The following is a 27950-nucleotide window of genomic DNA, read 5'->3' on the forward strand; positions in this document are numbered from 1 at the left end:
TCGAGAGGCACCAGACAAGGAAACTAAAAGATAGATGGATGTGATTGGTGGTATGTGGGCAGTACTTCAGAGAAGAAACCAGTGCATCCTTAAGATTTGTCAGATGCAGTCATAACATTGTATGGCTCTAGTCTGGCAGGGGTAAATGCAAGGAGTGAAAATTTGTCTGGCTGTAGGGATCTGTAAAATCTTACTGATTTTAAGGGGTGCCCTGAGTGTGGGCAGCTGAACTGAGGTGGGAGTAAGGATGGTAAACGATCAAGGAAGGAAGGGAAAGTAGTCTATGAAAGGGACAGCAAATCCCTTTCAAGGTGGTTCCCCAGCCCTGTCATTCAGCAGAGCCAGCTGGGAAGAAAGCGAGTGACTTTAAAAGGTACAAATGACTCGTTGAAAAGCCTGTGCATGTGGGGGGTGAATTCCTCTCACTGGCCATGAAGCACAGGGGCTGAACAGAGATCTGGAACCTGTGGCTGTCAGGCTGCAGAACTGCTTTACTTTGATGCTTAGCCTAAGCTTTATTTTGAAGAATAAAAATGGCAGACAGTTTCTGGCCTAGGAGAAAGACTCCGTTACTTCTCACTTGATTTTTTGCTCTACTGTTGGATACTTTTTTAAAAGAAGTCAGAACTCTGGTTTTTATGCTGTGACACAACCCTTTAACTGTGACCACAGCACCCCTGAGGTAAAATCACATCCATGTGTCAAGAGCAGCAAGGTGAATTCCTCATCTAACAGGAGTTCCTGAGATCTCTGTTAAGCCTGGGCTTTCAGTTTGAAGCTGTTATAACATATACTGCTGCATAGTACTTGTTAAAAGAGGAGATAAAGGCCTTACCAGAGAGTTAGGAAGGCTAGTGGTGGGCAGTGTGAAGGTAAACATGCAATGCAGGGGATTTTTGTCTTTCATCATTCCTATAATTTACTTTTTTAGATAAAAGTGGTTGTCCTGTTGTAGTTGTCTGCAGACAACAGTTTTGCATGTTTGTACTTATGTATTCATGTACTGCTTATTATGCTAATATATGCGTATATGCTAATCCATATTATCACTAAAACCTGAAAATTATTCATCAGCCCATAATCACATGGCTGACTTGCACATCTGGAAAAATCATAGCCTAGGCCACAGGCAGATGATCCATTGCAGCTCATTCCAGGTACAATTGTATCATTGACGTTCCCAGTAGCATCTCTTACAACACAGGAGGCTGTGGGAAAAATGATATATTGTTATTTTGCTTCACTGTGACATTGAAAGAATGTTCTTGCCACACTTTGACTCCTAAACTGCACACTTGTTGTACAGCTGCTGCCTTAAATTCATCCCAAAGAGCAACATTTTGTGTTGGGCAGGGATTTTTTTGTATGCTTGTAGTGAGAATTTAACTGCATAATCCTCCAACACATTTCATAGCTTTCAGTACAGGCCTCCTTTTCACTCATGCCCATTTTGTTACCTCACAGCCCACTGCTGTAGAACATGTAGTTGTGTAGTTCCTTTGAGACTGGCAACTGATTTCTGTCTTTGACATATAATGTACAAAATGTGTGTGTAACCCTGTTCCTGTGATTCTCATGAATGTTCAGTAAGAAGACCAGCAGAAGCCATGTGAAATTTCAATGTGAACCAGGAACAGATCAGCAGATTGATCAGAGGTTCCTTTGATCTTTATTATGCTCATGGTTGCTATATGCTGGTGGTCTTTGTCACTTATGCAAAAATAACCTTACAAGTTACCTGAAGGTCCAGCTGCCACATGGGGACTTTTGTTTCCATTGATTGCTGCCTTTTAAAAAACTGTTGTTGTGACATACAGTAAAATCAAAACTACTGTCTCTCTAAAAAATAAATCCATGGCATGCAAAAGCAGTGAGGCTAATCATTCACTTGCATGCCAAATTTCAAACTTAACTATAGAAGTGAAGCAGAGGTTCTGTACTTACCTGCACATATTGCAACAGCAATGTAAGCAATTGTGGTGATCAGAATGGCCAGCATTGTTCCCTGGGGTATGGCACTTTGTGGGTCCTTAAACAAAGCAGTGACACAAGAAATACTGAGTTGTGTGCTGCAGCCTGATTGCATTTGCATGCTGGGAGTTCTGTCACAGTGTGGGGTGAAGATACCCCAGAGAGCAGATTTTTATCACTCTGACCTGAGCCACATTTCTGGTCCCAGCACAGCAGAGCTCCTGTGGGGCAGCACTCCTACCCTGCACACAGGAAGGACATTCTGCAGGAGCAGAGCTCACATTTATAGCAACAGAAGTGTCCTGAGGTCTGCATTTCTTGAACTCCAAACTCTTCACATTGCAATTGGCTTTATCTTAATGTTTGATGATGTAGTGGGTAAATACTGAACCATCAGACCCTTGTGGATGACAAGATGGGACCATTTTTGGTTAATTGGTAAGATAGATGGAGTCACCCTGTACAGAATACAGTACTTCTGTGCTTTGTAACCAGTAACTGTTAGTTGGGTCTTCAAAACAGCTACTTTCTTTCACTGTATTGACTTAATTTAGATAATTTAATGAGCCTGAGTTATAATGCTTACAGACTGGCTCACAACAGCATCAGCCTTGATAATGCAACTGTAAGTAAGAGTTCAAAGATCTGCACTGTACATTTTAAAGGGATTTTTAATGCTAGATAACCTTACAATTTAGGGTGTTTGTTTATGCTAGGAAGAATTTTTTATTAATTTTCTCCTTAAGTTGGTTTAGCATGGTGTTTTTAAATCCAAGATTTGTCGAATGCATTTGAAGTCACAGACTCTTTTTAACTATGCTTGTTGCAGGGTGAAAAACCAAAATACAAATTTGGAGTTTATTGTGAGGCATACATGAATTACCTAACTGGATTAGTAATTAATATAATTTTTAAATAAGGTAAGGATTTATTGAGGGGGAAAATATTTGTGGAGTCACTTCTGCTGCATAAGAGCCTTTGCACTCAGAGCATGGTGACTTTATGCAGTTCTGATGTGCATGTTTTAGGTAATTGTTTTTGTGGAATCTTGTGGTTGTCCTAAACTCTGTAACATTACATGTTAAGGTTAAAGGTTCTTACAACTTAACAACTTTTATGTTTTCAAAATTTCAACCCATATTTACTATGATGTTAGAACTTTAGGGGCTAAGGCCCACTGAAGTCAGTAGGAAGTCACTAGGAAGCTGTCCCTATAAGGAGGCTCTGGAGTAGGACATAACTCGAGTGTGTAGTGGCTGCAGGAGCACGGACAAAGGTGCTTGCAGCAAATTCTAAAGAAAGTTTGATTGGTAAATTTTACACTTTTAAACGCTCCTTAGCTTGTATTTTAGATTCTGGAGTGGCTGGTTAATTTAATCAGACTTGTCTAATGCATCTAAACATGCTCAGTGGGGAATCTGCTGCCTGGAGGACTTGGTTACAGGAGTCCACTTATTGTGAGACTGAAACGGCTGCAGAGATCCAGTGGGAGAGCTGCTTCCCTAGGTCTGCTCAGACTGTTCCAAACAGCTGATGAAAGAAGTGCTGCTGCTTTGGGAGTCTGCCGTGCAGACAGAGCACCATATATGGCAAAAGAATTATTTTTGTTTGATGAAAGGATGAAGATTGTGTGAGGCTGGTGCAGTCTCACTGGGCAGAAGTACAATGGTTTTTGCTTTTTTAATTAAAAATGGAATCTCATTGACGCTATCAGTGGCTCAGGTCCTACGTATTTTCTCTGTGCTTGGCTTGAAAAGCGGTCCTCTGAAAACAAAGGAGCTGAGGCATGCAGCTCAGGGTGAGGAAAGGAAAGAGAATTGGCTCTCAGGGGTGGTAGGATCTGGTGAACTTGTGATTGCTGTACCAGTACAGAAATAGAAGAGCTTTGGTTGAATTCTTTAAGGTTTGCAAGGCAATGGATTTATAGGATAAGGCCAAATAACTTCATTTGACATGTTGGGGTTATCAAGCTGTGAGTCTTGTTGGTGACTTTTTTCCCTTTATTTATTTTGGTTGTTTTCTGAGTGTTTTTGTCATGAAAACTAGAGAGCACTCAAAACTAAATTCCTGTCTCTAATTTACCTGTATGTTTAAATACTAGAAATTTCATCTCCTATAACTGGTAAACTACAAGAGGAGAATGGGAAACTGACAGATTGGCCACAGCAAGACAACTGGGCACCCTTGGACCTCCTTTACCTTTCTCTTCAGACTATTTTTGGTCACAGCTGCATCTTGCAGCTTTTCCTTTCTCCCAATCCCAAGTCAGTATTGCTGCTCATTCTTTAAATGCTCTGTTTGCTCTGCCCTTGCTATGACCCTGAATATGAAAAGCTGGTCTCCACTGATTCTTGTGAGTACAAACATGGGCTTTCCAGGGATGCTTTTTGGGCTGATGTTTACAGAAGATGAGCTCCAAGAGATACACATGTAATTTCTCTTATAGCATATGCTGCTAATGAACCATTAATGATATATTATTACAGGTTATTGAAACATGTTTTTAAATTATATAGCAACCCAAATCTAGCTACAGTAATTTCTTGAAATACCCATAATGCATTACAAGAGAATTTGTGAATTGATGTTTTTAAATAATAAAGCAGGCACTTAAAAGAGAGAGCTTAATTTGGAAAGCAAAGACATTATTTAAAACTGAATAGACTGTTGATTCATGATTGGTTTTCTTGTTATTTTTCCAAACTGTGGCTAGTATGATGAAGTTCATGAAATACATACTTTCAGATCTCCTGAGATGTTGGCTCCTGCAAGAATGCCAGTGGCAGCTGGGAAAAATATGGCAAACACTGAAAAAAATCCTTCTCCACTTCTGAAATCTGGTCCAAAGTTTTCTGCAAATATTGATGCTGCAAATATAATGAGAATGAAATGTAACAACAAGATTTGATTCCAAAGTTACTTAATGAAGGAGGTAAGTAAGTCAGTCATTCACATCTGGACAACTGGGTTTGAATCTGTCTCACATCACATTACAAACAAAGTGAATTTGATTTCCTTAGTCTGCTCCTCAGAAGGGATGTGCTTGTCTGCGTCTCAGAGCTACAGATCCATGCTGAAGTGACACAAATGTCACTGCAGCACTTGCTCTTAGCTCTGTGTTAAAGTTTGTCTGTGCTCTACTGCTGTATAAATGACTCAAGCTGCATCTTACTGTGCTGTCAGCTGCAGCAGCAGAGACAGACTGAAAATTAGAGATGAAATCCATTCTCTGTGTTTGCAAGCTCACCTAAACTTGGGCAGAAGATTCTGATCTTGTGACATTTTTCAATGGAATCCTTAGCAATTTATTAAGTCAAAAGAATGCAAACATAATTTTATGACATAATTTTTGCTTACCTTGGTAATTAAAAAAGCCTCTTGCCTTCTTTTCAGTGTTGGTAGGAATGACTGTGCCAATAAAGAAATTTACAATGGCAACAAGGAGAACAATAAGAAGAATAACTTGAGCCTATTAATAGAAACAAAGAGATTCTCCTGTAGTTTTTAACTTTGTTGCTGTGGAGATGGCTATATAGTAAGTTATCTGTATCTGTTCCCTATAACAGGTTATTCATTTCTATAGTTTTTGAAAATACCAGGAGTCAAGACAGCTGAATCAGCTAGTGACAACAGCAGATGCTTTTTACTAAGGGGGTAATGAAATACAGAGTTATAATGTAATTTTAGGTTAACTTCCTTACAAGAAAAGGCAAAATGGAACAGCTAATGCATTAGTATCAAGTATAAGACGCTTTTATATTGTTATAATTTTTTCTTAGTTGCAGGGGGTTGTCACTTCAAAACTTATAATATCAAATTGTTTTCTGATCTCTTTTACAAGTTATTCTAGTCTCCATCACAGCAAAAACAAGGGTACTGTTGAACCTGATTTCTGGACCTGATTTCAATAGCTGTTATTCCACTCTCAAGTATTTCCATTTGAATTTGCATTCTGACCTTTTTCACAGGTGAAGGAATAGCAGAAATCTTAGAGATTAAAGAATGGGTAACAAATAGAGCTCTTCTGCTGAGTAGGGCTTGAGAGAGTACAGTGATAAAACCATATATTGGTTTTGCTACTGTTTATTCTATCAAGCTGCATCAAAAATAAGGACAAAAGGGGCAGATAGCCAAGACTCTAAATGATGCCATGAATAATAAAAATGAATATAACCAAGTTGTCTGCAAAACCCAAACTTCCTCTGTGCTTTTAAATGTTTGTTCAAGGAAGAGTTTAGAGTCATTGTACTTTCATTGAATGTAATGATTAAACTGCTATTGCTTTTAGAAAGATTAAGCATAAACTGAAATTGAGTGCTTTTGAAAATTCCATCTGTTGAATAACATTCCTCACACACTAATGGTGTACAGCAGGTTAATATACTGCTTGCTTTTATATTCTTTTAAAAGTTTACCTTTGCTTCCCATTCCATGCCAGCAACAGAGATGCCAAGAAGACACACCACAGTGATGGTCCCTATGATTCTGATGTCGTTGGACTCATCTACCATCAGTGTATCACTCTCCTGAAAGTGGTTAGAAATGTTATGAGAACCAGTCTCTCTGCCCAGCTGGTGGGACCAAGTGACAAGGTGAAGTAGAAAGCAGTGAGCTGTCAAAGTTTCAGAGCTTTGTGAGACCAAGTTGGTATGTCATGTTCCAACTGACTTTTTGCAGTTGGGGTTATTTGGCTAATGGGATGTCTGTTCCTATTCTGTTTTTGAGATTCTTGTCAAGTAATGTATGAAATATATTCAAAAGGTAGAAATAATGAAGCAGCACTCTGTGGCACATTTAGGCAGACCAGCTTCTTCCCTGCTAAAGATCCCCCTCAAGCCTTAACTAAAACATATCACCACTTACACAAATACATTATGTAAAACAAACACCACCATCACCACCCTCCCCAAAAAAAAAAAAGCCACACAAAACAAAACTAAGCCAATTTAATCATATACATGAAACATCTGTATTTACCTTAAGAAGTTCCACAACAGTTTCAGCAAATCCAACTACATACATGGCAACTGCCACTGCATTTGCAAATGCAAAGATAAGGCCGATAGATCCACCAAACTCTGGGCCCAGACTTCTTGAGATAAGATAGTATGCTCCACCTGCAGACAGAAATAATTGTTATTTCAGCACAACTAAACACTCAGATTTTGTGCTTTTTTCCCCTCACATAACTGTTACTGGAGAAATCTGTGCCTTTTCTCTCACAAATATCATCAGTCTTTGCCCTGTGTTAATAGGGGACACTGCAGAAAAGCAATGTGCTTTATACTGGTTCTGCCTTCAGGCTTTTCAGTATGCTTTTCTATTCCAGAAGTCTTTTTAGTGCATATTAGCATGCAAAACTGGACCTTGTTATAATTTTTCATGATGCATGATATAGTAACATAAAGGAGAGAGAACTTCACTTCTAAAAAGTGAAGTTAACTAACTTTTAACTAAGTTCTAACTTGCATGGGTCTGTCCCAATGTTAACATGGAATGTCACATTTTGTGGTACATTGTTTAAGTTCCTGCATCATAGTGATGCAGTGAATCTTTAATGTTTTTTGCATTAATTCTATACCCATTTCTATTTGCTGTTGATTCACTGGGAGAAATCACTGCAAATATACATATTTTTTCTTTGCTTATAACAGTTATCTCAATTCCATTTATTCTTCTAATTCAAATCTGCAGAGAAGATCATATTCATGAGATCATATTCACTTACCTCCTCTTACTACTCCATTAGTGCAAATGGCAGACATGGAGATACCTGTCAATGTTGTTACTACTACACTCAGAGCAATAACTATGATTCCAAGACCTGAAAGATCCGAAAAAGAAAGTACATGCAAGTGTATTCCAGTACCTGTTCTCCTTTAGGGATGTAGCAAGAACTTTCCATTTTCCCCAGGGCTTAGACCAGACCAGTTAAAACTGAAAGGCTCTGAAATGCACCAAAACTTTGTTTCACAAATTACCTGACATGGACTTCTACAGCTGAATTATTTACCCGTCTTCCAAGGAGGGGCTGAAATGTAAGGAGGGTTATAAAGAAGGCATTAAACTGAAGATATCCACTGATCTGCATCGGTCTTCAAAATGACAGGAAGAGATGTCACATGCTCTGTTTGTTGAAGAGTGTCCAACCTGGAATGCTCTGAATAGGAACGACCAGCTGAAAGGTGAAAGAACTCCATGAAAAGCCAGAACCATCCCTTGCTCAGCAGTTGGCAGGAACATCTGAAATGTACTTTTCAGACTGAACTGAAAGCTGTGCTTTATTAGAAATGACAGCTGAAACACACCTGAAATTGTGATGAGAGGTGGCTAGAATTGTTACCTTCCAGTTCCACTAGCTGTGCCCTTTGGTTTATGGTCCCTCTGGTTTGTCTCACACAAAAATAATACATAAATACCTTCTGGGGCTTGAAAGCATTAGTAACCCTAAGATTTTTACCTCCACGGACAAACCCATTAGTTGCTATTGCAGAAGTTGACAACCCAGTAATTGAGGTTACCATCGTGGCCAGAAGAATTATGATTACTCCAAGACCTGTCAGTAATAAGAAGATAAAATATTTTACTCATGTTCCATGTTTCCTACAAATCATTCTTTCTTTAAATTGAATTTTCAGGCCAGAATCACAGCAGTAAACTGAAAAGATGGTTTGTGGACCACTTGCAGCTTGCAGAACATTTTCATGAAGTCTGTGTCACCATAGTAAATTATTCCCATCAGTCTTCAAGCAGTGATTCTTTCTGATAGGAGTACTCTGTCCAGGAATTCTTATCATTTCCAAAGGATGGAGGAAACAAACAAACAGGCATCCCTTGACATGGATGCTTATATCTACCTTTAACACACATCCTGGCTGTTTAAAATTGAGAGAGGCACATGAACTTTTGTGACAATGTTTGTGACAATGCTGTTGTCTTTCATCAGTTAATGAAATGTTGAATCAGAGGAAGACTGACTATAAGTTCACAGTGCATGAGAACAAAGAGTCTGTCAGGCAGAGGGACAAGACCTGAGTGGGAGCCTTTTACATCCTCATTTGCTAAGGTATCAAATGCTGGGCTTTCTCACTCTCTGCTTTCTGCCTCTTTCCCTGCAAAAAGTAGTTTTACTCTAACACAAAACAAACACTTGAAAATGGAAATACTGCTTTTTAGATGCCATTTACTTTAACAGGCAACCTGTAATGTATACTCATAAAGAACTTAGAATATAATTTTTTTTTCAGCTGATAACAGAATGATAATCAAATATCAAAATATCAGTGATAGATGATTAGTTATAGGTAACTGGGTTTCAGAGTAAGACTGGAATCTGATAATGTTTCCAGTTTTTGCCTATATGGCTGGGTTTCTTTAAACTTTGTAAAACTGCTAGAAACCATATGAGCAGATGTGCTTTGTGTGATTTAGAATCATAGAAGGTTTGGCTGGAAGTGATTTCAGGAGGTCTGCAGCTCAGCCTCCCAGTCATAGCAGAACTGCTGCCAACACAGGATGAAATCAGTGATGACCTTGGCTAGCTGGCTCTTGACAACCACATGGATAAAGATCCCACAAAAGATCCTCTTTGAATTACATGTTCTGGGGCTAGACTACCTGCCCAATAAAACCTGTACAAACTGCACCTCCCAAGGTACAATTGCAGCCTTTGCTGTTACATTTCTGGCACTACCTAGAGGAGTTTGTCTCTGTAGTTCCAGATCTCCTTTTTGTTTCAAGTCAGGTGAAGAAATAATATAATGTTTTTCTCTCAACTTTATTGCTTTTATTCTCACTTCTGTCTATGAGAAGAGAGGGAGAAAACCAGGAGAAAAAAGTAAATAATTACAGTTTGGTACCAAGCGTGGAAACAGTTCTTAGTTTTACCTGAACTTGCTGAGGCTTATGCAATAACTGTCTTGTTTCCATAGGGTACATAGGCATTCACTGTGGAACTGGGAAATATACATTGCTTGTAGCTGTATTTATTGGCCAGGGCTCATCCAAATTGAAACTTAGATCCTACAATTGACATTGAGCTAGGAGTGCTGCAAACTTATTGATTTATCTGCTGTATTTCTACCATCTGACTTACAGATCAGATTCCTGAGTTCTGTTCATACTGGATGGTTATAGACATCCAGTCCCTGAATTAATGTTCTTTGCTGCTTAAATTACAGCCATGTTATCACAATCCTTTAAGATAAAGCAATGTAATGTGTGAGCTATAAATGATATATAACATAGTGTAGCATATTTAAAGTGATTTGAGCCTGTAATAAATCATGTTGATCCTACTGATTTCTGAGCTCTTACTATAGCTAGTCATGAAAGTGTTTTATGTGCAGGTCTGTATAAAAAATTCCAAATGGTCATTCCTTTTGGTCAGCTGCCATTGAGCAGGATGTGCTATGAAGGATATTGTTCAACCATGCAAATTTTGTGTCTGAGAAGGGGACTGACTTTAAGAGCTGTTAACTCTTAAATTGAGTAAGTTAGACACATAATTCTCAAAGCAGTTTTAAAATTATTTGCTGTGTGCATCCTAAGGATACTTTTCAAGGGTGTTTTATTGCATTTCACAATTCATATTTTTATCATGTGCGTGATATTGTAGGGTCAGACATTTTGCTAATTGGATAGTAACATCTTCTTGGGAAGGCTTTAATGATAATTTTTTTAAAAATATTTTATCATTTAAGAAGAAAAGTGCATAAAATGAAGTGACTCAACCAAAGCATCATTGTTATATAATGTAATGTAACATAATTCTAATATTTGGTGCCATATTTGCAGGTAGCATAAACTTGGTTTTCCCTGCCTTTGTCTAACCATTCCATGTCCAGGTACAAATACAGATTTCAGAGAGTCCTCAGGTATTAGGTGGAAATAGCAGACTAGTTTTGGACCTGGAATCTTGTCAGAACAATTCTGTCCCTTTTTTTTTTTTTTTTCCCTAGCTGATGATAGCCAGAGAACCTTGCAGAATCCTATTTTTTCCCCTGTAAGAGCTTTTGCCCAAGACAGCCTATCAGGGTATGAAAATAATTGGGTTGTCTCTCTTTGGCCCTCTAATGATGGGGATGTAAATGGTGCCCAGATGGTGGTTTAACTGTCTCATTTAATTTCCATGTTAGTAGCAGTACCCGGTGAAATCCCTGAGCCTTGGTGATGATGAGCTTCCATCACTGTTCTCCTTAAGCAGCTTGGCTGGGCACTTAAAGCTTATTGCTTTTAAGGCATTCCAAAAATGCACTGAGAAATTATTCAAATGGAATTTGACATCTCATTTTCAAAAGTAAAAGTAACCCCCTTGCATAACACGTGCAATTTAAAAAAGCAACAGCAGAGCAATAAACTGTAAGAAAGAAGAGCCTGCTTATCAATGAGTTAAAGTGGTAAAATTAAAAATGAAAACAGGAAAGTTGTAACTGATGTTGGTGCAAATTAATGTTAAAATCTGATTAAAGTTTAGATTGAAATCCAGGCATATGGCTCCTAAGTAAGTTGTTCCAAAATGAATTACTCTTGCCCATGGCTATTCTCACACCTCAAAACAAAGTAATACTTCTTGATGATCTCAATAAGTTACTAAACTGCCCTTAAAAACTAATTTTGCATGAAACCCTAGAGCAAAGTCTTGGCAATATTAAGATGCAGAATTTTCATGGCAAGGCATATAGTTATGAGTGCCCTGGGCTGTATGTGCTCATTTGGTATGCATCATAAAATCAGAAAGCACCCTTTTGTCAGGCACGGTGCTGGAGCCAGGCATGGAGCACGGCAGAAGTAGTAAAGTTCTTCCGCTTAGTTCTGGATCTTTTATTGCTGGGTTGTTTTTTCTTTTCCTATTTGTGTCTCTGTAAGTTTGTGATTTTTTTCTTAAGTGTTTCATTGTTATTTTTTTATTAAAAGCTCAGTCTTGCTCAAGTGAAACTTCTATGAAGTTACTGCTTTTTATTGGAAATGAGACTTCAACCATGCAAAATTTTGGAGAGGTTTCATTTCACTTCCATTGACAAGGACATAAATGATAGTATAGTCAATCTGACTTTGAGCAGTGACTTTTATCCAAGTCCAGCAGAGCTGACACCCCTTAATACAACTGAATATTTCCATTCTGTGATTATCCAGACTGGACTATTTGCTGTCCTGCCTTTGCTGTTTTCTAAAACATCTAGATGCCAGTCAAAGATCAGAGTCCCATTGCTCTAATTGTGTGATCAGGCTCACAGAGGGACACTGCCATGGCAGCTCAGGTTTCTGTGCTTCCCCAGAGCAGTAGCTCTGAAGGGGGAGTTGTAGCACCCAGCTCTGGGACACTGCACCTTGCTGAGCTCCTCTTGCACTGCTGGGAGCTCTTCCCTCTCTCACTGGTTTCACTGAACACTCTGCAGTGTATTGGATGGAGGCCTTGGGGCCCAGTCTCCCAGGGATCTGGAATTTGCATTAATCAAATTGCACAATGAAGAAGCAAAGATACAGCACACAATGAAATGTGCTTATTTCATTTATATAAAAGCTGTAGCAGAGTTTTTAAAACTTAGTCTTTCATAGTACACTAGTATCAAGTGCTGTTCTGTAGTTAAAAATAACAAAATCCTGATGAGATGAGACCTCCTTCCAGTTCTGTTTTCATCTTGGCAGAGAAGTGTGAAGAAGTGTTGTTTATAGTATGTAGATGACAAGGTTTGGGTTTCACAGATAAGCAAAGTGTGAACTCTTAAAGGTTAACTCTGTACGCACATATTAGAAATTGGCCCGAGTCATAAAGTTTACATCTGTTACAGGATCTAAATACAAATTTCACTAAAGCTCAGAAATATTCAAATGTGATGATCATATGCATAGTTAACAGATCTATGCCTCTAAGCAGTAATTTGGCTGTGAGTCTGGAAAATTCCAATAGTTTGGAGGATTAATGTCTTTTACCCTGGCAAGCATTTGAAAACATTATTTAGTTCAACATGCAAATGCACATCTCAGATTATATATTAATCATGATCATGTATAGTTTATCCTCTTTATCCCTTTCACTGTTGAAAATGATATTAAATAAGATACATACCAATTCCTGCTTGACCTACAATCCAGGAAAGTCGAATAAAGAGCATCACACCCCAAATATTAAGCATGCATCTTACCTAGGTTTTAAAGAAAAATTACTGCATTAGTTCAAGGTTGAAAGTAATGTTTAAAACCAGAAGGGTGATAAAGTGCATTTCACCCCAAACATCCCTGAAGTCTGCCTCCCTCTCTTAATTCTTCAATGATTTAAGTGTAACACAACTGATTTTATTTTAATTTTATTTTTTTTAGAAATGCAGGTAAGTTTCTCACCAGCACACCCTTCACCCAGCCGAACTTGACAAATCCTGTTTTGTTTTCTTCTTCCTTGCTGGCTGCTGTCTCATCTCCAGCACTGCTTTCTCCATTTGCTACTCTCTCCACGGAGCCGGTGCTCACAGCAATGTTCTGAGGGATCACACAGAAAACAAATACATCTCTGGGCCAGGCAGAGGAAGGCATGATAGAAAAGAATTCCAAAGATCCCATTTTACAGTCACTGGAGTAGAGAGCAATATTCTGCTCACACCAGGCATCAGCAGGTGGGCTTGCTGACAAGGGGAGGAGATGAAAGAATCACTTAAGCAGAGTAAATACATTATTACCTGATCTGGTACTGACCTGTTCTTATTGTAAGCTATTCCACATATATGTTGTGTTGGCATGTTTGTAGAGTGTCTAACATAATGAGGGTCTTTTGGTTGGCCTCTGCATGCTCTAGCACCAGTGTAGGATAATGCTAAGTGTAGAAATGGGGATAATTGCAAACAGTGAAAAGAGACCTAACTGAGTGCAGCTTGGCTAAGTTGTGTGATGAAATCTAGTGTTTCCTATTGAATGAAGTACAAACAATGACTGCAGCAACACATGGGTAACATGTTCCTGGAAACAACTAGAGAAATGCCAGTGAAATGTAGAAATTTAATAATCTTTTCTGTGGCTTAGCCACAACTGGTGTAACCATAGTAGATAGGATTAGGAAATGCCATATTTATGGTGCAACAAGAGTGAGGAGCCCAGAATTTTAGATTGTTCACATCTGTTACAGATATAAATGTGAATTTTATCTCTTCAGTTCTCTTGCCCCAGAATCTTTGATATGTTATATATATTTCTTGTAGCTTGAATAGGAATTGGTCATGGTGCTGAGATTTGTACTTATTGTAATTGTCTTTTAATTTAATTTGATTTTTTTTATTCAGAGCTCACACTGTTTCTGTGAGAAATTGGCATTAGGTTATCAATTGCCTGATTTTTGTGAGTCCTCCTCAAAGGCCTTCAGGAAGGACCCTGCCTGTTGCCATAGTCTGGCAGAGAGTCAGGAGCGGGTACCACTCCTGGAGAGGAATCAAGATGCTTTTAGGGCTTTGATAGGTGATGAAGAGATTTTCAGATTAACTTAGCAGGTCAGGGAGGAAAGATATTTGTGATTCTGTGAAACATGAGATTTTAAGTCTTGGTTAACATTAAGGTTGTTTCTATATTTTGTCCATAAATTTAAAAATAGCCAACACACAAACCCAAAACAGACATAAAGACCAGCTGTATATACCTCTTATACAGCTGGTCTTTTATATGTCTGGAGCTGGCTCTCAAGGAGGGAGGCTCTAGCCAAAATGATATAAGGTTTTTGAATGCCTTTGACACAGTAAATCCCAGACTGTGCTCACAAATTAAAAATAAGTGACTGGATAATATGTTTTGACATGGGCTAAGCTTGGTGTCTATTGCCCTTCTGGCCCAAAGAGTGAGAATACAAGATCTGTTGGAAGCCTGTGACTTTGAGCTCCTTTGAGATACTTAGATAATTTTGACAATTCTTACTCTGAAATAATAATGTCTGTATTTGCTCAAAATACAGTAAATGATTGAAGTCAATGAAGGAAGATTAGCAGAATAATATGACAGGCTTTTGCTACAGCGATTAGAATTTCAAAGACAAAAAATTAAAAGGGCTTGGTCTTTGTACTTGAAACAAGTTGTTTCCTCTGTAGTTTGAATTAATTTGTGCTCTCTGTGCCATTATCATAAATTATGGCCTTAAACCTTCCATAAATGCATTTTAAATTGGTGTGCTTTAGTGAATGATTGGTTATTTACCAAGCAGCTGTACCTGTGCTACTCATGCATTAAGGATGTGGAATAAAAGTGACAGAACATTTTGAAAAGCTACTAAAATAAAAAGTTTTCTGCTTTAAAAATCCCCCCAAAAAACCCTAACCCAAACATTTTCCTTTCCTTGTTTCAGAATGGCTTAGTCTTCATCTCTCCTGGGGCTAAAGATGATGAGCTCATCAAATCTCCATAACAAGTGTGGAGAATAGCCAAGAGGAAGAAAGGTTAGATTATTTTTTATGTAGGGTAAATATTAAGCCCAAGTAATTATCACCAGCCATCAGCTGTGAAATAGCACTTAGACTATTTTTTAGGAATTTAATTGGCTTAATGTGTGCAAAAACTGACACATCTTGCTAAAAGATGACACACATTTGACTCCAGCAGTGTGGAAACTAGATATTTGAAGTTCCTTTCAGCCTGTCTTACGTTCTGACATTTGAAAAATTACATATTAAAAAATGTATTAAATATTAATATTTATCTTCTGATGTTAAGCCCAGCATCAAAGCACAATGGGAATGCTTATGTGATGTTTAGCAATCTGAAGTCAAACATATGCCACTTCTTATCAGAATCTCACAACAGGCTCTGACAGAACAGTTGTCTTCAAAAACTTGAGTTCCAAATCGGGGGCAAGGGGGGTGGGATTGCCTTGGGGTATGGTGTGGTAAACCCAGACTTTAGTGGTTAAGTAAAAAAGGAATAAAGGATCTGCTTCAGGAGTGCAGCTTGGGCTGTCACTGTGGCTCCTGTCCACGCTCAGTGTGGCACCCCCTCCCTCCCTGCCGGGGCTGGAGCCCCACCGGAGCCTGCACAGCCTGTGCCTCCTGAGAGGGGCTCTGCCTTCCCACACAGCTCAATTCCCCTTCCTACTGAGCTCCTGGTTGGTGACCTCGTGCTTGTTTATTCCTCAGCAAAAGCTCAGCAGACAGAAGTGATTTGTCCAAGGTCACCAAGGGAGATCATGGGACAGGCAGGAATGGGCTCCAGCCATGCTAATGGGGCATCGTTTGTTCCAGAGCTGTGCTTGTGCTCCCAGACCTGGGCCACAACCCACAAAAGGGCACAGCAGGTTGCCAGTGTAACAAAAATCCCATTACCTATGACATTCACCTTCCTGTTTTGAAAGACATAAGATTATCTTTCTGTAAGATGCATACTGGATACTGGAAAAAGTCTGGAAATCTCTAAGTTAGGTTATGCTTTTTTCTCTTTTTTTCTAACAGTCTCAACACATGAAACAATTATCTCTTCATTTTACTTTGTGGTGTGATCTGCCTTCTTTTTAATCATCTCTAAGAGGAAGCCTTAAAAAAACCCTAAAAAATTATCTTTTATTTAAAATATATAAACTATTGAGAGATACAACAGTAAAACCCCCAGAATTTTCTGGTTACCATCAAAACTGAAAATCCTTTAATGTGCTGATGTTCAGTACATGTTCATTCAGCATTATGTTCAAAGCCAGTATACAATTTTACTCCTATCTGGTCACTACTGAAGTAAATTATTTCTATAAGAGGATATTTCTTCTGAGCATGGAAATGTGTTTACTCCTTTCAGTAGCAGTTTGTACATCTGCAAATGAGTAGGCATACTAAATTGGTATGTTCCCCTTTTTGTATCTGCTTTGTTTTCATCTTTGGAAATGTTTGTCCTTTTAAGCCATTTGACACAGGTCTATGGACAGCTTAATTTGAGTAAGTCAGGCCAAAACTAGGAAACTTCCCTAATAAGATCCTAAAGAATCAGATCCTAATTTACTAATGTCTATATTTTTTCTTGATTTCATTACTTTATATTAACCTCCATAGGAAAGAGAAATTGCCAGAGAACAGAAGTCTGAACAAGATCTGGGCAAGCATTCAAAAACCAGTATTCAGACCTCAAAAGTATGAAGAACTGAGCAGAATGGGGATGAGAGCTTGTTTTTGCTCAAGTTTTCTCATTTCACAATTGTCTAACTCAAAAAAAAGAACAGGAGGTTTTGCTGCATATTGACACTTTTAGTCTCAGTTTAACTATAGCAATGATATTTCTCTTTCCTGCCCTGCCCTGATAAGTGCATATTAACCTCAAATTTTTTCACTGAATCAGCACCTGAGAAGTGTTGTCTGCTATCCCTCAACACCTTTGTTCTTGATTCCTTCTTACTGTTTGGATTTGTCACAGCAACAAGCAGGTAGTGCTTTGGATATCTCATTCACTGAAATTGCATTTGTTTCACATAATTTTTTTTACAATGCTTATATTGGTTAATGAGTAAAATGGAGGAATCTGTCAAAATTAGTATGCATTGATGTAAAATTCAAGTTCAGAATAAGTGTGAATTGTGTAGCTTGGTTAAAGTATGAATTGACATTCACCATCTGCCATCCTAACTCTTACGTGAAACAGAAGAGATTTGGGAGATCCATACTTTGAGACAAGATTAAGCTATGTGTTTCTGCTTATCAAGTACATTACAAATACCTTTTAATAAAAATCTTTTCTTTGAGCAGGGTGCAGAGCAGAGAACAAACTGCAGCTAGCAAAGGAAATATGGTAAGTAGTTACTTGCACTTCTTCTCTTGGGCAAGGTCCATGAATTTAAGGACTTTCTCTTATTAATAAACAGAATTAACAGTCTGGAAATGGAATAAAGAAAAATTATATCTTTCCTTTTCACTTACCTTTGCCAGTTGTTCATGAATTTCTAATAAGCTTGGTCTGTTGAGCTTATTCCCACTGACGCTGCCAGTGTTTCTATAATAATCAATTTTGGGAACTGGGTCCATTGTGTTATGGCCAAAAGTTTGTAGATAATACATTTTACTGTGAGTATCATAGGGGTGTAAGCTAGCTTCTGTTTTCTCCCCGTTTTGACGGAAATTGTCGTATAATTCTCGTTTTCCTGGTCTGTAACTGATTCTTAGTCTGTTATGTGTTTCATCAGTAAAAGACGTTTCTTCATAATGTGGTGGGTCAGAGCCCACATCCTCTTGGGCTGTTTCATTGTTGTCATGGTCTTCATTAATGATGTTAACTTGAAAGCGGTTTGCGTTTGGATCCAAGAAAACATTTGGAGTGTTGTTCATTGACATCTTCAGGGGTGCCACAGACTTAGGTCACTGATCCCTGACTCTTCTGTGGCTGCAGCCACACAGTTGCAGATACAGCAAAGGTTTAGTGCTGTTGCATATCAGACCTTTGCTTCTCAAATAATGAAGGGCTGGGAATTTTCTCTTGAATCTCTAAGCAGTCTTCCTGATGTTGGCTGCAGGTTTACTGCTATAAAAGATACAAATAAACTATTTCTATTATCTTGCACGGTTAGATAAGTTTTCCACCACAAGCTCTCACCATGTATCCCTGAGACTGTCATCCTGTGACTTGAGTAAAAACATAGTTGAAGCCAACACAGAGCTTGTGGAGATGTTCCATCTGTGATGGATGCAGTTGACCCTCTAACCAAACCAGCAGTATTTTGGTACAAGCTCCAGAGGAGGTAAAGGCCTGAGCTGTAAATGGGCCAAGAACACCTCTTGTTTCAATCTGTTTTATGAAAACCCACGAAAGAGCAGGGTGGCATGGTGAGAATCCATGTACACAAGCTTGGAACATGATCATTCTGTTAACACATGGATAGTGTGGGGCTCACTCCTCTGTAGCCTGCTCCCCCAGTCCCTTCCAGGAGGGTTGCTCCCTGTATGGTGCCAATGTTAAAATCTGTTTGAGGTACAGGATTTGCATTTGTCCTTGTTGAATGTCATGAGATTCCTGCTGGCCCATTCCTCTGGCCTGTCTGGGTCCCCCTGAGTGGCAGCCCGTGGAGAGGTGAACACCCAGCTGTATAATCTGCTTCTCACCTCCCCTTTCCCACACAGTTCTCCTCAATGAAAATACAGAAGCAAACAAAAACTCCAAGAGAAGAAAGGGTATGTATATTTAAGGCCTTTTGTGGGTTAAGTACCTTTGCAGCAATTTAAAGTATGGCTTAGAAAGCTCTGAAATGAGCTATTGAAATGATGGCAATCATTTGTCTTGAAACATATTTCTAAGGAGATTAGGGAATGTGATTGTAGAGACTGTATAGATTGTATAATTCAGGAGGAGCCCAGCTTGTTCAAAACCAGAGCATGCTTAGACATTGAAACTTTGAAAGCATTTGTAAAAGCAGAAAGTTTTAGAAACAAAATGTATCTAATAAACAAATATATGACCTGAAAATCTGGATAAATAGGCCCATTGCAGACATTCTTTTAAAATTCCATATTTTTGCAAGAGGTTGGACTAGATGAACTGGTAAGAATTTTTCAATTTAAATTTCTCAATGACTTGGACCTTTGGCACAGAAAGATAAAATACGACATCAATATTTATAGCTTAGCACCGTAAATTTTCTCTAAAATCACATATCCAAATTATAATTTGAAGAGCTGATAATCAGATATCTTCCATCTTCAGTATGAGTTACAGCTAAAGCATATTTTCTTATTTCTTCCATCAGCTATAGGTAATATTCTGCTGTCACCTCTCTGCTAAGACTCCACTTTGTCACTCCTCATATTTATGTTAGTTTTCCTGCTTGATGTTGTATAAGCCTCACAGCAACATATTACATTTATTTAGTTTATTTTACTTCTACTGGCTTTGTATTGTTATTGTTATTATTATTATTACACATTTATTATCATAGTATTCTCCTTCCTTCAGCCTTTTAAAGTTGCAAGGAAGTGTTTCATCTTCAGGCATGAAGGAGCAAAGACAAATCCTCTGTCACTGAGGTCAGTGAAAATATTTGTTTCCATCTCTGTGACTAAATGAAATTCTGATTCTTTGATGACAATGAAACATTTGCTACCAAGTAAAATGATTCTGTCATTTCATTGTCTTATTATCATATTATTGTTTTGCTATGAAAAGTAAAATCTCTTACCTTTCTGTTGTTCTTGAAAATAATACTTAGGTTTTCACAATGTATTTCCAGAGAGCTCTGAACTGTTATTTGTCATTAACTTTGTGTTTAGTTTTCCAGCATTATGCATATATAATCAAGTCTACCTTATTCAGGGTAATTCAACTTACCATTCAATCCTGTGTTTTTAGGGAAGGACAATCTGCCTCTTTTATTCATGCATATAGTGTGACCCTCTCTTTGAGGCATTACAGACTCTGCCTTATTGGCCAGATTTTTCTCCTGTTTAATATACTGAGTAGGCCATCCAATCCCTCTCTTTCAAAACATTTCTAGATGGTGATTTAGAAAGGCATTCTAGCTTGTTAACTTTTAACCAGCAAATGTACCTATCCATTACAATTACTGGGTTTATGGCATTGCGAAATTTCTGAGGGGGCCTGAAAATACTTTTGTTATCTCCATTTCCCTCCCCACTATGCCTGATTCTGCACAGATCATACTCTGTCTTTCAGTTCTGCATATATAGTCATGCAGATAACAGGAGTTCAGGACAGGATCTGCTCAGTGCTTATGCAGAAGATTCAGTGAAGTCAGTGGGATCATTCTTTTGGGGTCCTCTTGTCCTACATGCAGTTTTAAACCATTTACTCCTGACCCTATTTAAAGTTTTACTCTGTATGTTCAATAAGCCTTTTAAAAATTATGTTCTCTGTATTGTGTCTGGGAAGGCTGACTTCCTAATCTTTTTGGAATGAAGAAAAGAGCAGGCAGGAAATTATGAAGCTTTGTGATTAGAAGGGAATTAGATAATTTGCTTCCAGCAATAGATTGGGTCAAGAACAAAAATAATAAGACAATATTGGGGTTCTTTGGATATGTTTGCAGTGTTTGCTGTGTAGTTTAAAGATAACTGAACTATATTTAACCCAGATAGCTTAAGTACCTTCAGCACTCTAACCTGACAGCCCAGAGCTCAGCTGTGCTGATTAGATGTACATAAAAAGAATGGCAGTGTCAGGTCTCTGCAGCGGATGATCCTATCCAGCAATAACAGATCACATGAATCATTGCACTGATATCTACCTTGGATTTTATGGCTAAATTAACTAGGATAAATGCAATATACTGAGTCTCTGAGGGTCTGGAATTTTTTCTTGTGTATAATCTGAAGCAGTTGAAAGCCCTTACATTCAAAAAATTGTTTATGCTTTGTAATTTAAATGGACCAGTGTAGATTAATATTGGCTGTTCATCTCTTGTATTTTTCAGACAGGAGATTAATGTCCTTCTCTGTACAATCGAGTATTTTATGTTCCAAATGGCACTTGAGCTCTGCTGTTCCACTGTCTGCCTCTGCCTAGGATATAGGGCAAAAGGAATAACATGTATTTTTCAGAATACAGGGAAAAGAAAACAACTGCTGTAACTGATCTCCTTGTCTTAGCTCCTCATTGCAAACAGATCTGTTTAGCAAAAGTGACAGTGCCTAAAATTCTAATGCCAGCCTTCTTAAAAACGGAATTGAATTTCTGTCAAGTACTGTCACACTTGCTAAACAGCTGTGTGTATGAGGGTGACCTTGAATATCCAGATTTGAATCTCTGCTTTTGCTCTTCCACTTCTGCTTTGATAGGATCTCCCATGACCAGTTCATCAGTGATAGTCCAGATCATACACTGTGCACAACGGCTGGAGCACAAGGAGGAGAACCAGCTGTGGAGAGTGCTGGAGCGTCCAGAGCTCTGGACCCCATCCTTCCTTGAGGGCTGGGTAAAAATGGGTAAGCAGCATGATTGTGTCTGCTTTGGCCTTGCCAGGATGGTGTAATTGCTGCTGGGAGCTGTTAACCAGACAGTTTAAGTTCCACTTTGAAGTGAATCATATTCTGTAACCAAGTGGAATACAAACATGGACAGACACCTCATCTAAGCCACATCCATTTGTTGTCCTCCACTTTTGTATCCTCAGTGTACATGTACAGACACTGAGTTTCAGAAAATTGTGTTGAATGAGGAGGGCAGGGGGCTACTACTTAAACATTCACCATTCATGAGCCTGTCATGAGACACAGTAGACGTGAGATCCTCCTCTGAAGAGCCAGATTTCATCTGATCCTTTAAATACTGGCCGTGGTAACTTTCTAGTGATTTTTTGGTATTTTTTTGCTGTTAGCCATTTTTTATCTACCATTCCACTGTTGATCAAATAAAAGCAACATGAAGTACCTTTTGAGTTTGCAACAAATATTTATTTAACAAAATGGATGCCACCAACATATCTCCAAAATGCAGGTATGTATAACAAATGTAACAACAGTTGGTTTCTAAAATGAAATCAACATCAAATTTAAGGCAGGATATTCTGTGAGTTTTCATGCAAGAGCATATTCAAATGTTCCTTTATCCAACCCCTCAACTTCATCTTCCCATGTGGAAGAAGGCATACTGCTGTAGGGGTCTAGCAAGATTTTGAAGCATCTGATAATTAGAAGTCCCAGGAAAACACACAAAATCCCCACAAAGGCAAAGCCAGTTTTTTGTTCTAAAGTCAGAGGGAAGGCAGACATTTCGTTGACACTCATACTGGCTGAAGCGTTGCTGCAGTAATTACTGCTCATCCTTGGGCATCACATCCTGGTGGCTCTGTGGGATTTTCACCTCTATTGCTTCTTTGCCTGCATAGAAATATGAAATCAGTGTGGTTAGCTCTAAATGGGGTGCATGCATCTGAGCTGTAACATATGAACATTTGAAAATGAAAACCAGCTTGGATTTTAGAAGTGTCCTGTTGTTTTTTCACATTTAAATTAATGTGATAAAATTGCAACTATTAGCCTCTACACACCATTCACTTACTGGCCTCTGTTTTGAGACAGCAGACTCACAATTTTCCTGCTTTCTGTCTCCTCAAAACAGAAATTTCAGTTGTTGCAAACAGCATTTTGTCAGACTTCGCACAAGTGTACAGATTGTGATTTGGCAAAACTCTCTAAGGTCTCCACATGCAGAAAGCCAGTATGTTTCCTGAAATGACTTTACATCTCTGTACTTAAACTAGTTAAACTTGCATTGACCTCAAAGGCAATTTCAGCTAAATAATGTGGATTTTACTCATTTGATTTAGCTCAGAGTCTACATAGATAGATCCAACTTGTGAAATAAAAGACTGTGTGTGCACAGTCTGAAGTCTTGGGCTCCAGTTTCAGAAAAAAATATTGGGTGTATTTTGAGCTTGTAAGAAAGTGAGCAGATTGCTAAAATCCCTTCACCTTTCTCTATACACGTCCACTCTTGTGTATGAGTAAAGATTGGTGGAAGAAGAGATAACAATCAATTCCCTTCCCCTAAATCTTGCTTTCATTTGTTTCTTCTCCTTGGTCTTCCCCATACATACCCTGCCATTTTCCCAGGCACAGTAAACAGGAGAGGTGTCCCTGCTCCTCGGGGGCTGACCCTGACGTGTGTCCTAGGGAAGCAGGATGCTCAAGCAACTCCACCCCACTGCTGCCAGGAGAGCTCTGCATGTTTCCAGAAAGGAGAAACTTCCTGTATTTGTCTTTTTAAGGTGATTTTACTTATAGATTTTAGTTGGGGGTGAGGATAATTTGCTTTATTTCACGTTTTCCATCAGATATTGCAATCACATCTTTCTTTTGTATCTGTAGACAGTGGGAGAATTGGAAGGCTGGGACATCAAAAGTGCCAAAGGACAAAGACATTTTTATTGTAAGGTTAGAACTGGAGGCTTTCTGGCTCTTGCTAACACCTATTTAACGAGTGTGCCTCAGGGGAAACTCTTTTTATTAACAATTCAACCTCTTTTTCTCCAGGGAATTGCCAGTATCCATTTATTTCTTGGCAGAGTAATTAGGCCACTCAGAGCTCTGTGCTGCCATGGCTACACAGCTTCAGGTGCCTGCACTGCTCAGCCAGGTTAAAGGGAGTTCCAGTGTGTGTGCTCTGTACTGCAGCCATGGCTGAGAGGAGCCATACTCTGAGTCAGCCTACAGGTAAAAACAACAGAAAAAGTAAAAATAACTTTTGGTATTCCTGAGTAGACAGAAACGGACAGAACTTTTATCTTCTTTGGTGTCTCCTTTCTCACTTCAAAATTTATGGGTTTTTTGACTGTTATCCTAAAGAACGAAAATTTTAGAATGAAGAGCAAAAGGGCAAAACAGAAGTATGTCTTTTTTCTTCCAATAAAGCTCAGTATAGTAGATATTAAATGTTTCCTGTTAATCTTTACACATTTACCAGAGCATAACAACCAATGCTCTGTTTATTCTGTAGACCTTTGTATGAGATCTTTCCTTGTTTTGAATTATATTTGGCTCTTTGAGTCATGCTGTTTCAATTCCTGTTAAGCTGGAAGCAAGATCCAGATACAGCCTATAGGAATTAGAAATAATGTCAATAACCAATATTTTCTGAAAATACATCATAGGTAAAGCCCACCTGCTATATGAATTTTCATTTGGCATACTTCCAATTTTTCTAATTAATTTGACCTTCTGCAGGAAAAAAAAATACAGAAAGTTCAATACCACAAATTTATGTTAGAAGTCAGTTGATTTGAGCAAAAGCCAGTCAAGGAAAAAAAAATACTTTCCAGAAGTTCTAGAGTAATGGGTTATAAAAATTAAAAAGAAGGTTTATACAGGAAAATTATACCTAGTCACTGATTGGAAAAGCCAGACCCAAAAATGCCAGTTGCTCTCTTGAAAGATATTGAGAAGAATGTCAGGGGTAGGCTGGCCATGGAGAACCTTGAGTTTGAGCTGAGTCCAGACAAATAGGTTTGTGTTTGACATAACATTACTTCACCACAAAGTAATTTTCCAAGAATATGACTTCCAGTCTTAGTAATTTTGCAGCTTACACACTGGAATTAGATGAGATTTGTTTGTACATTATGTGCTTGTCAGGAGACATTATGGGACAAATCTCTGTGCAAAGCTTGACTGATGCTGAAATGTGGAGAAATTGATATCTTAGTCTTATTTAACAATAGTTTGCCTGAAAAAGCTGCATGAGAAAACTGTGTATTTTGCCTGGGGGGGATTGGTTCTGGGAAACTCTAATGTGCAGCTTTGTGTTCTGTTCCTTGTCCTGAATTTCAGAAACTGTAATTTCAGAAGCTCTAAAGTTCACAGGAAATTTTGTTCAAATTATTTATCCCCAAACCCGTGGTACCTTGAGTACCTTTTGTTGCTTTCACATTTCAGTGCTGCACACAGGTTAGATGTCCTCTCCCAGTCAGTCAGACACCTTTTCATTTGCTGCAGTGTATCTGTCAAAGTCCTGAGTCAGAAGACTCTGAATGCTAACTAACCTGGCCTGGATCCCAAAATCCTCCAAGATAGCCTTTAGGACAGCATTGTGGGGACAGGCATTGTATCATTTATAATCTGCAGAGCCATTTTGTGGGGGCTAGCCCTAGACAGAGCTTGATCTTTTTTTTACAGGTGAGAATTCTTCTCCTCCTTTGGTTCATTACCCATATAGACACAGGCAAAAAGAAAGGCTTCTTAACATCCTACTGTGAAATAAAAGGCCACTGCAAGTCCTTCTGAGGCCAGAAGAAACAATCTGAATCCTCAAGAAAATAGGAATGAGGAAAACAGCTTAATACTGAGCTGAGAAAAACAGAGGTATGAGCTGGTGGTGCTGGCTGCACCTGTGGGGGGATGAAGGGGAACACCATGGGCACTAGGTTTTGTGAGGCAGCTGGAAGGAAGATGTTGAAATTCTTATTCTAGCAGAATCACCACCTCAATTCTACCAGTGTTTGGTGTGAAGATCCCAGCCTCAGCCATTTGGGGTTTGGGGTGACAGGGTATCATTTTTTCCGGACCTAGCCTTTACTCTCAGGTTTACAGAACGACTTGAGAAGATCAAGAAAATAACCAGGATAATCTTCCTGGGGTTCTGGGTTTCAGTCCTTCTCTCACAGAACCCCCTACAGGATTTTTTTCTAGTGGCTGAATACTCAGGAAACTGGTATCTTTACACCATCTCAAGCTGGGAATATTCATCCTCTTGGCATGACGAAGCCTCAGGTGCCTAAAAACTCACTTCCTAAATGACAGTTTGGAACAAAATTGACCACATTAGTGGCCATCTGTTCTCTTCTTGGATGTCTACAGCCCAACTGCTTGCATGTTCATGGATGTGGTTATTTTGAAAGTACTTTGAATAGCTTCAGTCCTGAGCTTGTGCTTGAATAACAGCAAACCTAACTTGGAAAGGGACATATAAAAACAAGTATTCTCTGGGAGCTTTGAAAGCACCTCATCTGCCCTTAGCTATTTGTTCAGGGAAACATAACTGTATTCCAGAAATGCTATTACAGAAATTGGTCATAGAAGGTGGTAAGAAAAAATTATTAACAATGAAGAAGTCCTATAAAATAGACTAGAAATATAAATCAGCATGAATATGAAAATCTCTGAAGAGTCTGAGCTACCTGAGTTAATAACACAGGTGCAGAAATGCTGCAAAAGGAGCACTGTGACCACACAGCTGACTTGTCATACTCATGTGCTCACTGCATGCTTGTATTCTCTAAATTGCTGGGGAGAGGACAGTATCTTCAGGGTATGGGTTCTGAGACATTCAGGGAGGTGAAAGTAGGAAGGCCATGGCACGGATGCTCAGCAAATGAAGGCATGGCTTACAGCTCTGCAAAGAGAGCCCCACACAGTGCTTTTGCAGCATGTCTGGGTGCAAGCAACACTTTTCCACATAAACAGCATTCCCCTGCAAAGAAGCAGCAGCCGAGCTGTGACACTTCCAGCCTTCCAACAGGGAATGAATTGCCAAAATGAGATTTTATCTGTAGCAAATATATGAGCCTGGATTCTTCATTGGATGAGAGCTTCTGTGCTGTGAATTCATATACGTGGTCTAGATTTGAGTAATATAGAGATGCAGGAAAATGAAACCTTTACTAGCATCAACCTTAACTTGGGAATGTGGAAAGTGTTGCCTGCTTCCCGGGGGATGGAGGCTGAGACAGACCGAGCACCTGCAAAGCAATTGTTGCTGTAGGATGGATGGCGCGCCCAGCCTTCGCTTTCAGCGGCCCCGCTGCCCCGGGGAAGGCAGATTTCGGCGCTTACCCTGCCCTGCTCCCCCCGCCGCCCCGGCTGCCTCCCTCCGTGCCTCCCTGCCCCGCCGGAGAGCGGCCGGGCCGGGCCGGGCGGCCCCGCAAGGTCAGCCCCGCGCCCCGCCCGCCGGCCCCGCCGCGCCGCCCGCTACGAACCCTTGTCCTGCGCGCCCGCGCTGCCCATGGTGGCGGAGCGCGGGGCTGTCCGCGCCTCCGCCCGCCGCGCCGGCTCTGCAAAGTCCAGGCTGGAGTCCCGACGGCTCGGGGCACGGGGGGGTCCCGGGTGCCCCGCTCCCGGGCGGCGGGGGCAGCTCGCCCGGGCTCCCCTCGCCGCCCGGCGATGCGACCCCGCCGGGAGATGCTCAAACCGCCCTAATTAAAAAATTAAACACGGCCGCTGGTGCTACCGCCTCCTCCTCCACCTCTTCGCCCGCCCCTTTCCATCGCTATTCAGCCGCGCTCCTCTCCAGCCCCGCTTTTCACGGATTAAACCCAGGAGCGTGGAAACTTCCTGCAAAACACTACGTGCGGTGCATCGGTAAGGGCCGGGCCGGGGCCGCTGCGGAGCGCGGCGGGAGCAGCCCTCCCTCCTCCGTTCCGCTGCCGCCGCCCAGGCCGGGCACCGGGGCCTCGAGGGCCGGGTGGTCTCCGCAGTGCTGGAGAACGGGGCTGCGGTACCCGCAGGAGGGGCTGCATCCCTGCCGGCCCCGGTACCGCCGAGAGGCGCGGCCCCGCCGCCGGCGCCGAGCGGGACCTGTGGAGCCGCGCTGGGCGCGGCGGGGCC

At 39.9% G+C, this 27950-nt stretch overlaps 2 protein-coding genes and 2 long non-coding RNA genes across 5 annotated transcripts in view; 2 read left to right on the plus strand and 2 right to left on the minus strand.

Annotated features, from left to right (window-relative positions):
* The window catches only part of SLC12A1 (solute carrier family 12 member 1), a 44852-nt gene extending 24199 nt beyond the window's left edge, over positions 1–20653 (minus strand). The window contains exons 1-11 of one of the 2 annotated variants that reach the window (XM_014264570.3): positions 20075–20653; positions 17829–18426; positions 13312–13446; positions 13040–13115; positions 7700–7795; positions 6949–7088; positions 6387–6497; positions 5329–5440; positions 4711–4838; positions 1945–2029; positions 1057–1208 (exon numbers count right to left, since the gene is read on the minus strand). In XM_014264570.3, coding sequence (XP_014120045.2) covers positions 1057–1208; positions 1945–2029; positions 4711–4838; positions 5329–5440; positions 6387–6497; positions 6949–7088; positions 7700–7795; positions 13040–13115; positions 13312–13446; positions 17829–18239 — 1446 coding nt within the window. In that variant the 5' untranslated portion in view covers positions 18240–18426; positions 20075–20653. Of the gene's footprint in view, positions 1–1056; positions 1209–1944; positions 2030–4710; positions 4839–5328; positions 5441–6386; positions 6498–6948; positions 7089–7699; positions 7796–8431; positions 8528–13039; positions 13116–13311; positions 13447–17828; positions 18427–20074 lie in introns of both variants that reach the window. The other variant, XM_026791307.2, reaches the window with a different exon arrangement.
* On the plus strand, positions 203–22342 carry LOC113458803 (uncharacterized). The gene is made up of 9 exons (XR_012582153.1): positions 203–4903; positions 5365–5506; positions 6410–6563; positions 13392–13580; positions 15287–15377; positions 17658–17700; positions 19023–19073; positions 19852–19922; positions 21690–22342. It is a non-coding gene; the product is annotated as an uncharacterized LOC113458803 (long non-coding RNA).
* Positions 22283–27598, minus strand: CTXN2 (cortexin 2). Its single transcript, XM_074549319.1, has 2 exons — positions 27323–27598; positions 22283–22730 (listed from the first exon to the last, which is right to left on the minus strand). The coding sequence occupies exon 2, from the start codon at positions 22671–22673 to the stop codon at positions 22428–22430; it is 246 nt and encodes an 81-aa protein (XP_074405420.1). The 5' UTR covers positions 22674–22730; positions 27323–27598; the 3' UTR covers positions 22283–22427.
* Positions 22776–25911, plus strand: LOC141730571 (uncharacterized). The gene is made up of 3 exons (XR_012582154.1): positions 22776–23620; positions 23721–24065; positions 25524–25911. It is a non-coding gene; the product is annotated as an uncharacterized LOC141730571 (long non-coding RNA).
* Positions 27599–27950: the final 352 nt, after the last annotated feature.

Source organism: Zonotrichia albicollis, chromosome 11 (genome assembly GCF_047830755.1).
Source record: "Zonotrichia albicollis isolate bZonAlb1 chromosome 11, bZonAlb1.hap1, whole genome shotgun sequence".
Classification (NCBI taxonomy): domain Eukaryota; kingdom Metazoa; phylum Chordata; class Aves; order Passeriformes; family Passerellidae; genus Zonotrichia; species Zonotrichia albicollis.